The following is a 12610-nucleotide window of genomic DNA, read 5'->3' on the forward strand; positions in this document are numbered from 1 at the left end:
CACAAACTTTAAACGATACAATAGACCAGTTAGACCTAATTGATATCTATAGGACATTTCATCCCAAAACAATGAATTTCACCTTTTTCTCAAGTTTACATGGAACCTTCTCCAGGATAGATCACATCCTGGGTCATAAAGCTAGCCTTGGTAAATTCAAAAAAATAGAAATCATTCCAAGCATTTTTTCTGACCACAATGCAGTAAGATTAGATCTCAATTACAGGAGAAAAACTATTAAAAATTCCAACATATGGAGGCTGAACAACATGCTGCTGAATAACCAACAAATCACAGAAGAAATCAAAAAAGAAATCAAAATTTGCATAGAAACGAATGAAAATGAAAATACAACAACCCAAAACCTGTGGGACACGGTAAAAGCAGTCCTAAGGGGAAAGTTCATAGCAATACAGGCATACCTCAAGAAACGAGAAAAAAGTCAAATAAATAACCTAACTCTACACCTAAAGCAACAGAAAAGGAAGAAATGAAGAACCCCAGGGTTAGTAGAAGGAAAGAAATCTTAAAAATTAGAGCAGAAATAAATGCAAAAGAAACAAAAGAGACCATAGCAAAAATCAACAAAACCAAAAGCTGGTTCTTTGAAAGGATAAATAAAATTGACAAACCATTAGCCAGACTCATCAAGACACAAAGGGAGAAAAATCAAATCAACAATATTAGAAACGAAAATGGAGAGATCACAACAGACAATACGGAAATACAAAGGATCATAAGAGACTACTATCAACAATTATATGCCAATAAAATGGACAACGTGGAAGAAATGGACAAATTCTTAGAAAAGTACAACTTTCCAAAACTCGACTAGGAAGAAATAGAAAATCTTAACAGACCCATCACAAGCACGGAAATTGAAACTGCAATCAAAAATTTTCCAGCAAACAAAAGCCCCGGTCCAGACGGCTTCACAGCTGAATTCTACCAAAAATTTAGAGAAGAGCTAACACCTATCCTGCTCAAACTCTTTCAAAAAATTGCAGAGGAAGGTAAACTTCCAAACTCATTCTATGAGGCCACCATCACCCTAATACCAAAACCTGACAAAGATCCCACAAAAAAAGAAAACTACAGGCCAACATCACTGATGAACATAGATGCAAAAATCCTTAACAAAATTCTAGCAATCAGAATCCAACAACACATTAAAAAGATCATACACCATGATCAAGTGGGCTTTATCCCAGGGATGCAAGGATTCTTCAATATCCACAAATCAATCAATGTAATACACCACATTAACAAATTGAAAAATAAAAACCATATGATTATCTCAATAGATGCAGAGAAAGCCTTTGACAAAATTCAACATCCATTTATGATAAGAACTCTCCAGAAAGCAGGAATAGAAGGAACATACCTCAACATAATAAAAGCTATATATGACAAACCCACAGCAAACATTATCCTCAATGGTGAAAAATTGAAAGCATTTCCTCTAAAGTCAGGAACAAGACAAGGGTGCCCACTTTCACCATTACTATTCAACATAGTTTTGGAAGTTTTGGCCACAGCAATCAGAGCAGAAAAAGAAATAAAAGGAATCCAAATTGGAAAAGAAGAAGTAAAACTCTCACTATTTGCAGATGACATGATCCTCTACACAGAAAACCCTAAAGACTCCACCAGAAAATTACTAGAAATAATCAATGACTATAGTAAAGTTGCAGGATATAAAATCAACACACAGAAATCCCTTGCATTCCTATACACTAATAATGAGAAAACAGAAAGAGAAATTAAGGAAACAATTCCATTCACCATTGCAATGGAAAGAATAAAATACTTAGGAATATATCTACCTAAAGAAACTAAAGACCTATATATAGAAAACTATAGAACACTGGTGAAAGAAATCAAAGAGGACACTAATAGATGGAGAAATATACCATGTTCATGGATTGGAAGAATCAATATAGTGAAAATGAGTATACTACCCAAAGCAATTTATAGATTCAATGCAATCCCTATCAAGCTACCAACAGTATTCTTCACAGAGCTAGAACAAATAATTTCACAATTTGTATGGAAATACAAAAAACCTCGAATAGCCAAAGCAATCTTGAGAAAGAAGAATGGAACTGGAGGAATCAACCTACCTGACTTCAGGCTCTACTACAAAGCCACAGTTATCAAGACAGTATGGTACTGGCACAAAGACAGAAATATAGATCAATGGAATAAAATAGAAAGCCCAGAGATAAATCCACGCACATATGGACACCTTATCTTTGACAAAGGAGGCAAGAATATACAATGGATTAAAGACAATCTCTTTAACAAGTGGTGCTGGGAAATCTGGTCAACCACTTGTAAAAAGAATGAAACTAGAACACTTTCTAACACCATACACAAAAATAAACTCAAAATGGATTAAAGATCTAAACGTAAGACCAGAAACTATAAAACTCCTAGAGGAGAACATAGGCAAAACACTCTCTGACATACATCACAGCAGGATCCTCTATGACCCACCTCCCAGAATATTGGAAATAAAAACAAAAATAAACAAATGGGACCTAATTAACCTTAAAAGCTTCTGCACATCAAAGGAAACTATTAGCAAGGTGAAAAGACAGCCTTCAGAATGGGAGAAAATAATAGCAAATGAAGCAACTGACAAACAACTAATCTCAAAAATATACAAGCAACTCCTACAGCTCAACTCCAGAAAAATAAATGACCCAATCAAAAAATGGGCCAAAGAACTAAATAGACATTTCTCCAAAGAAGACATACAGATGGCTAACAAACACATGAAAAGATGCTCAACATCACTCATTATCAGAGAAATGCAAATCAAAACCACTATGAGGTACCATTTCACACCAGTCAGAATGGCTGCGATCCAAAAGTCTACAAATAATAAATGCTGGAGAGGGTGTGGAGAAAAGGGAACCCTCTTACACTGTTGGTGGGACTGCAAACTAGTACAGCCACTATGGAGAACAGTGTGGAGATTCCTTAAAAAACTGGAAATAGAACTGCCTTATGATCCAGCAATCCCACTGCTGGGCATACACACTGAGGAAACCAGAAGGGAAAGAGACACGTGTACCCCAGTGTTCATCGCAGCACTGTTTATAATAGCCGGGACATGGAAGCAACCTAGATGTCCATCAGCAGATGAATGGATAAGAAAGCTGTGGTACATATACACAATGGAGTATTACTCAGCCATTAAAAAGAATACATTTGAATCAGTTCTAATGAGATGGATGAAACTGGAGCCTATTATACAGAGTGAAGTAAGCCAGAAGGAAAAACATCAATACAGTATACTAACGCATATATATGGAATTTAGAAAGATGGTAACAATAACCCGGTGTACGAGACAGCAAAAGAGACACTGATGTATAGAACAGTCTTATGGACTCTGTGGGAGAGGGAGAGGGTGGGAAGATTTGGGAGAATGACATTGAAACATGTAAAATATCATGTAAGAAACGAGTTGCCAGTCCAGGTTCGATACCCGATACTGGATGCTTGGGGCTAGTGCACTGGGACGACCCAGAGGGATGGTATGGGGGGAGGGGGAGGGAGGAGGAGGAGGGTTCAGGATGGGGAACACATGTATACCTGTGGCGGATTCATTTTGATATTTGGCAAAACTAATACAATTATGTAAAGTTTAAAAATAAAATTAAATTAAAAAAATAAAAATAAAATTTTATTTTAAAATAAAAAAAAAAAAAGAAAGAAACAAAGTGCATGTTCTCTGACTGAAAGACCCTCAATTCCTGGTTGATATTTGCTAAGGTAGACTCCTAAGTCCCTGTCTTGCTGATCTAACCAAGCACTGGGAAGATATCCAGGAGAAATCTGACCATTTTAATCCATAACACCACTTATGCAGTACTGCTATCTAAGATGCTTAAGTCGAATCTAACCATAAGGAAACAGACAAACACAAATTGAGGGACATTTTGCAAAACAACTGGCCTGGGCACTTCAACAAAGTCAATGGCATAAAAAGGAAAAAGAAAACCAAGCCTGGAGAACTGCTGACAAAGCTGAAATATAATATTTAATTCTTGACTGAATCCTGAACCACACTCCATAAACCCCCAAAAACCAACCAAATGAAAACAGATATAAAGAATATTCATGGGACAATTAGGGACATTTGAAATTTGACTATATATTTTATAGTATGATAGCAAAGTAATGCTCAAAATTCTCCAAGCCAGGCTTCAACAGTACGTGAACTGTGAACTTTCAGATGTTCAAGCTAGATTTAGAAAAGGCAGAGGAACCAGAGATCAAATTGCCAACATCCGCTGGATCATCGAAAAATCAAGAGTTCCAGAAAAACATCTACTTCTGCTTTATTGACTATGCCAAAGCCTTTGACTGTATGGATCACAACAAACTATGGAAAATTCTTCAAGAGATGGGAATACCAGACCACCTGACCTTCCTCCTGAGAAATTTGTATGCAGGTCAGGAAGCAACAGTTAGAACTGGACATGGAACAACAGACTGGTTCCAAATCGAGAAAGGAGTACATCAAGGCTGTATATTGTAACCCTCCTTATTTAATTTATATGCAGAGTACATCATGAGAAATGCTGGGCTGGAAGAAGCACAAGCTGGAATCAAGATTGCCAGGAGAAATATCAATAACCTCAGATACACAGATGACACCACCCTTATGGCAAAAAGTGAAGAAGAACAAAGAGCCTCTTGATGAAAGTAAAAGAGGAGAGTGAAAAAGCTGGCTTAAAACTCAGCATTCAAAAAAAGATCATGGCATCTGGTCTCATCACTTCATGGCAAATAGATGGAGAAACAATGGAAACAGTGACAGATTTTATTTTGGGGGGCTCCAAAATCACCACAGATGGTGACTGCAGCCATGACATTAAAAGATACTTGCTCCTTAGAAGAAAAGCTGTAACCAACCTAGAGAGCATATTAAAAAGCAGAGACATTACTTTGCCAACAAAGGTCCATCTAGTCAAAGCTATGGTTTTTCCAGCAGTCATGTATGAATGTGAGAGCAGGACTATAAAGAAAGCTGAGTGCTGAAGAACTGATGCTTTTGAACTGTGATGTTAGAGAAGACTTTCGAGAGTCCCTTGGACTGCTAGGAGATCAACTAGTCCATTCTAAAGGAAATCAGTCCTGAATATTCACTGGAAGGACTGATGCTGAAGCTGAAGCTCCAATAGTTTGGCCACTTGAAGCAAAGAACTGACTCATTTGAAAAGACCCCAATGCTGGGAAAGATTGAAGGCAGGAGGAGAAGCGGAGAACAGAGGATGAGATGGTTGGATGGCATCAACAACTCAACAGACATGAGTTTGAGCAAGCTCCAGGAGTTGGTGGACATGACTGAGTGACTGAACTGAACTATTGTATCTATGTTACATTTCCTGAGCACCATAATTATTCTGTGATTATGTTAGAGAATGTACTTTTTCCTAAGATATAATACATATCCTAAAATACTTACAGTTCCTGGGTTCTGGTATCCCCAACCTTTGTCTTTTGTATTCCCAGGCATCAAAGTACAGAATGCTTTACTGCAGTGATTATTTTGTGTTATTCCTATATTTCTTCCCTTTTTTCTTTCACTATTCAAATTTGTTGTTCAGTCAGCAATTCCTGTCCAACTCTCTGTGATGCCATGGACTGCAGAACTCCAGGCCTGCATGTCCCTCATCATCTCCCGGAGTTTCCCCAAGTTCATGGCCACTGGATTGGTGATGCCATCCAACCATCTTATCCTCTTGCCCTCTTCTCCTTCTGCCTTCAGTCTTTCTCAGCATCAGGGTCTTTTCCAAATATGTGTCTAAAATTCCCTATATTAAATTCTATTTTATAAAATGACTCACAAGTTTCTCTTTTCCTGACTAAATCCTAATTACCAGAAGGATACTCCAACGCTAGCTCAACCTCTGGTCAAAAACATCATTTCTAGTCCCCAAAGCTATCATAGTTAAACAGGATCTTTAAAATGATGTTTGATTTTTAAAAATAAAATCACAATCCTATAAAAATACATATTACTTTTTAAAATAAGACATTAAAAATAAACAATTTTTAAAAATCACCCACAATTTGAACATGCAAAAGCAACTGATATTAACATTTTTATATAATTACATCTTGATTCTCTTTTATTCACCAATTGCTTTTGTTTCATAATTTTGTGATCAAACTATACATCCATTATATACACTATCATTTTATCCTTCAGGTATGCCTTTAAGTGTGCATGTGTGCTAAGCCACTTCAATCATGTCCAACTCTGTGTGACCCTATGGACTGTAGCCCACCAGGCTACTCTGTCCATCGGATTCTCCAAGTAAGAATACTGGAGTGAGTTATTGCCATTTCCATAGTTTTTTTCAATTTCGACTTGCAAAAAAGGAAAGATCTTAAAAGTCTCCCTCACTTTTCATACACAGAAACAAAATGACAGGTTTATCACTAACTTGAGTCTGAGTGAACTCCGGGAGTTGGTGATGGACAGGGAGGCCTGGCGTGCTGCGATTCATGGGGTCACAAAGAGTCGGACACGACTGAGCGACTGAACTAAACTGAACCTATCCTATCAAAGACTACTCTCAAAATAACACATCATTTTGTAAAATATACTGCATGTATAATTGTTTTTATGAAATTCATAACAACTCAGGTTACCTTTCCAGTATATAGGAAAAGAAACTAAAGTTGTCAGTATTTTAAGATAAAATTATATCCTCAGAATTATATATGATAAAGTATATTTTTGCAGGAAAACGTAATAGCGTATTTTATACTACGAATCAAAAGGAAAAAAGTCTTCCTCTGCAGCCAATAAAAATTATAAATAAGTTTAGCAAAGCCAACTACTCACCCCCTATTACTGACAATTGCTTTTTTCAAATGAATGTAATTTGCAGGAAAGATCCCCTATAAAAGAGATAAGATTTCCTATTAGAAAAAGTAATTTGTGATTAACATCTCATTTAGACTGAATTAACAGTCAGATTTCAGCATGGAAATACTCTATCAACAAAACAGTAGATCTCTTCAGGTAGCAATCACTTTACATATTAATTAAGAATACAAAGTTGCACAAACTATATTCAACAGGAATTTCATTGTCATTCGCAATCAGAGTCTATTCACAAGGGGAAAAAACTAGTGTTAAGCAACCACAAAAACTTTTTTTTTTTAAGTTTTAGAAATATTCCATCAAATCACACTTAAGATAGTATAGACTTATGCACAGAGCTTGGCATGTATCTACAATATCAACATTATCATATACTATCATATACCAACAATTTACAGCTTATCCAGCTCTGAGTAAGAGAAAGTATTCTCACACTCTGGGTAACATTTGTATTTACAAAGAATAAATCAATTTGAGAGCATCTACAAATGTTTCTTGTTTTACTCTTTGCAAATGGTTTCCACTTTGGTATCTGCCATAATCTGATTTCAATTCTTAAAAAGATTTTTTTTAATGTATTGTTTTAAAATCAATTACATTTTCCAATCAATGTTTCACTCCTTTTCCTGATGTATAAAACTTCCTTCAAAATAAAACACAAATGGTCTACTTTTTTTTAATACACTTGGCCCACACCACTGTCAGTAATAAACTCAGTCTATACCACACAAGCCCATCAGCAGCTGGACTACAGTAATGCATTTTACAGTTTTCAGTGTACAGATCTTTCAGCTTCTTGGTTATATTTATTTCTAAATATTTGATTGTTTTGATGCTATCATGAATGGGATTGTTTCATACCGCTAGTATTTTGTTGAGTTTAGCATCTATATTCATCAGTGATAATGATCTGTAGCTTTCTTTTCCTACAGTGTTCTTTTCTGACTTTGATATCAGAGTAATGCTAGCCTCATGAAACAAATCTGGAAGTGTTCCCTCCTCTTCAATTTTTGGAATAGCTTTTATGAAGGACTGGTGTTAATTCTTCTTTAAAGTTTAGTAGTATTTACCAGTGAAGTCATCTGGCCCTGAACATTTCTTTGTTGGGAGGTTTTTAATAATTACTGATTCAATTTCCTTACTGATTATTGGACTATGCAGATTTTCTATTTTTCCTGATTCATTCTGGATAGGTTTTAAGTTTCTAGGAGTTTATCCATTTCTTATAGACTGTTCAATCTGTTAGCATACAATTGTCATAGCAGTCTCTTATAATCCTTTGTATTTCTGTGGTATCATTTTTAATGTCTGCTCTTTCATTTCTCTTTGTCTTTTTTTTTCCCTCAGTTAATTTTATCTTTAAAAAGAAACAGCTTTTAGTTTCATTGACCTTTTCTCATGTTTTTTAGTCTCTTTTTCATTTATTTCCACCCTAATTTTTGTTATTTTCTTGACTTTGCTAAATTTGGCCACAGTTTCTTCTTTTTTCTACTTTCTTCAGATGTAAAGTAAGATGGTTTATTTAATATCTTTCTTTTTTTCTTACTGTAGGCATTTATCACTATTAACTTCCCTCTTTAAACTGCTTTTGCAGTAGCCCATAGGTTTTGGGATATTGTGTTTCAGTTTTCATTTGTGTCAAGGTTTTTTTTATCTCTTCTTTGGTCCACTGGTTGTTCAGAATGTGTTCTTTAATTTCCACATACATGTGACTTTTCCAGTTTTCTTGCTGTTGTTGATTTCTAGTTTCATACCATTGTGGTCAGGAAAGATGCATGGTGTGATTTCAATCTTTTTAAATTTAGTAAAGCCTTGTTATATGACCTAGTCGGAAGAATGTTCCATTTACAATTGAGAAAAACATGTACTTTATTGCTGATGTATGAAATATTCTATATTATGTCTATTAGATATATTTGATTTAAACTATAGTACAAGTCCAACATTTCCTTGTTGATTTTCTGTCTGGATGACCTATTCAGTGCAGAAAATGGGGTACTGAAGGCCCCTATTATTATTTGGTATCTATTTCTCTCTTCAAATCTATTACTATTTGTTTAATGTATTTGGGGGCTCCATTTCCAGTGTACACATATTTATTACTACTATATCTTCTTGATATATGACTCCTTTATCTCAGTAGTTCTTAACCAGGGACAATTTTACCACCACCACCCCAACCACCTCCCACCCCACCCATCAGCCCCAGGGCCTTTAGCAATGTCTAGAGACACAACTTGTGAGGAGACGTTAATGAGTGGAAGTCATATATTTTGCTAAACTTTTCATAATGTATAAAATAACAAGGATTTATCTAGCCCAAAATGTCAACTCTGACAAAAATGAGACGCCCTGGCTATGAGGAATTAAAAGTTTGAGGGTATTGTCTTCTTATAATCACTACTTTAAAAACCAGTAAGTGATTCTACTGAAAAATTAATGATTACAACTCTGAAAATTTTTAATAAAAATTAATATGTGATCATTTTTGTATTTTCTATTTAAGAAAAAACATAATATGTTAAATATTAAGCCACAGAAAAATACATAAGAAAAAATAGTAATATTATAGAGAAAAGTAAGTTTTTGCAAATACATTACTGGAAAAGAATGCTGCTACATGTATTATAATTGCCAACTAAAATATATTTGGTCTGATCAAATTACTGTTACTTGGTAAGAGAATAAACATATAAATCTAGTTCATAAAATTAGCATGTGGCACTTAACAGTCTTCTTTAAATTCATATTTTAACAAGAACATTATGATCAGAGATGTATCTAATTGAAAATTATTTAAAAGTTTTTTTCATTTTAGAAATAAAGTGATCTAACTAATCACAGGGCTAGACAGGAGTAGGCCTATAAAAAAGTAAATTTACTTGCTGTCAACTATTTTAAGGAAAAATACTAAATGTCCTATATAGGCTTTTTCAAAATAAGCTTTGCAACTATTACCACACACACATTTTGTCCTTTTTAAAAAGTCATTGTAATACCACTGAGAAAGAGAAGAGTCTGACACAGTTCTGTAAAGGAAAGAATGAGTGTGGCTACTGTAAAAGATTAAAAGATGGAAAGCAAGGATTGCTTTTATATCAAACAAATATACTAGGCCACTTTCTAGATTAGAAAAGGTAACAATAAACTTTTTATTACCTTTACATTTGGCTTCTTTGTTGAAACTCCCCTATACCAACCTAAAACAAAGCATACAAAAGATATTAAAATCATATTGTTGTCATTTTCTATGAAAGACATGAGTATTTTTAGGATAATTATTTAATGCAAAACTTTCTAGTAAGTTTTAGGCACTTTATGAGTTTATTAAGCATAGTTTACTCCAAAAGAAGAAATCTTACAATAAAATATAACATTCCCAATTTTCACCAAAGACACAAGATCCTTTCAACTGAAAAAGACCAAAAAAATTAGAAAATACTTCAGAGGACACATATTGAACTCCTTGAAAACTCCCAGATGAAACTATTACAGGATAAGAAAATGCCAAAATCATATAGTTTTTTGGTGACAGATAAGGAGAGTACAGCCCTGACTTTCTATCTCGTCTCCCTGAATCTCCCATGCACTGAACTACACTACTCTCATTTCTTGGCTTTCCAGCCACTAAAGTTGACAGTAACACTTCATTTATTCTCTCTTACCATTCATACACAGTAATAACAGTGAAAGTTTCAATTACACAATAAAAATAGTTTTCAGAGAAAGGAAATTTTTTTGCCAACTTTCTTCAAATTCAATCTATTATTTTCAGAGCTTTGCTACACTTTCTGTACTTAGGTTTAAGAGGAAAGAATTCCAGTGAATAGAAGAGGAGGCCAAGAGTTGTATTTAAAGGAGGAATATAAATAAAAAAGAAAGAGGAGATTGTTGATAATAACTAATATTAACTGAGAGCTTACTATTCCATGTACTGAAATTGAGTTAATTTCATGTATTAATCTTTAAGACTCACAACAAAGTTAAGAGGAAAAGAATCAACTTTTTCTCCCCTGAAATCATAACAAAAAATAAAAGAAGAAATACCCTTATTTCTGCTTAGAACAACAGCTGAGATCATAAATTTGAATAACTCAATTTATACCTGAAAGTCTCACGATCTTCGTTTTTTTAAAAGTGATAACCTTACCAACAAGACACTTTACAGTATCTTAAACAGGACAGATAATGATATAAAGGGCTTCCCTGGTCCCGTGGTCCAGTAGGTCCAGTGGTTAAGAATCCGACTGCCAACGCAGGGGATATAGTTTCGATCCCTAGTCCAGAAAGATCCCCTGTGCTGCAAGGCAACTAAGCCCATGCAGCACAACTACTGAGCCAGCACTTGAGAACCTGTGTTCTGCAACAAAAGAAGCCACCGCAGTGAGAAGCCCACACTCCACCACTAGAGAGTAGGCCCCGTTCACAACAACTAGAGAAAGCGCGTGTGCAGGAACAAAGACCCAGTGCAGCCAAAAAAATAAACAAATAAGTAAATAAATTTTAAATGGTAATCTTACCTAAAATTTTTAATTCTGTACCAGTAAAGTTAGACAATTCAAATATGTATATCCAAAAAGTCTACCTTCAAAATATCACATTTAGTCTCTAAAAATGCTGTTTTATAAAATATGATTAAAAATTAAGGTAATAAATGAAAAAATTTCTAATTGAGATGCAATGTTAAGTCCTATTTTATACTGAAATCATAGAGATTTTAATTCAGGAGTTACTCAAAGTGTATTCTATTTAAGCAATTATTCCACAAAGGAAATGGAAAAAGTACAGAAAATAGATTTTTAAATAAAATATAACCACATTAAAATACATATATATATATATATATGACCACATCAGACTGAAAAGCAGGAAGCAAACACTAGATTTTAGAAAGACAAGTAGGGATTCACTATACTCTCAAAGATAATAAAACTGAGAGAACACATTACATACTGTTTAAAGGCAATTACTGTACAAAAAACAGAACTGAGAACACTATATTGTCACAGAAATAGAAAAGCAGGACACCAGTGTGTGTATGTGTGCTTACTGCCACTAAATAAATGCTCAGTGAGTACTTATCTGTGAATGAAATGAGACAGATGTAAGTGTTTACATTTGTCAGCTTAATTCTGGATGATTACACCTTCCACAACTGGTGTATAAACATACTTGGTGTATAAATTAAAGAGTCAGTTCAAGCCTGACTTTAAAAGAGAAAAAAGAAACTTTTTACAGAGTGAAGTAAGCCAAAAAGAAACACACCAATACAGTATGCTGCTGCTGCTGCTAAGTTGCTTTAGTCATGTCCGACTCTATGCGACCCCATAGACGGCAGCCCACCAGGCTCCCCTGTCCCTGGGATTCTCCAGGCAAGAACACTGGAGTGGGTTGCCATTTCCTTCTCCAATGCATGAAAGTGAAAAGTCAAAGTGAAGTCGCTCAGTCGTGTCCGACTCTTCGCAACCCCCTGGACTGCAGCCTACCAGGCTCCTCCGTCCATGGGATTTTCCAGGCAAGAGTACTGGAGTGGGGTGCCATCGCCTTCTCCCCAATACAGTATACTAACACATATATATGGAATTTAGAAAGATGGTAACAATAACCCTGTATACAAGACAGCAAATAGAACAGTCTTTTGGGCTCTGTAGGAGAGGGCGAGGGTGGGATGATTTGGGAGAATGGCATTGAAACAT

The 12610-nt window shown here is 35.1% G+C and overlaps 1 protein-coding gene across 8 annotated transcripts in view; it reads right to left on the reverse strand.

Annotated features, from left to right (window-relative positions):
• The window catches only part of DOCK3 (dedicator of cytokinesis 3), a 304753-nt gene that overhangs the window by 253324 nt on the left and 38819 nt on the right, over positions 1-12610 (reverse strand). For all 8 annotated transcript variants that reach the window (XM_070359225.1, XM_070359222.1, XM_070359224.1 and 5 more), the window contains 2 exons: positions 10074-10114; positions 6873-6928 (listed from right to left, as the gene is read on the reverse strand). In XM_070359225.1, coding sequence (XP_070215326.1) covers positions 6873-6928; positions 10074-10114 — 97 coding nt within the window. The remainder of the gene's footprint in view (positions 1-6872; positions 6929-10073; positions 10115-12610) is intronic.

This window comes from Bos mutus, chromosome 22 (genome assembly GCF_027580195.1).
Source record: "Bos mutus isolate GX-2022 chromosome 22, NWIPB_WYAK_1.1, whole genome shotgun sequence".
NCBI lineage: Eukaryota > Metazoa > Chordata > Mammalia > Artiodactyla > Bovidae > Bos > Bos mutus.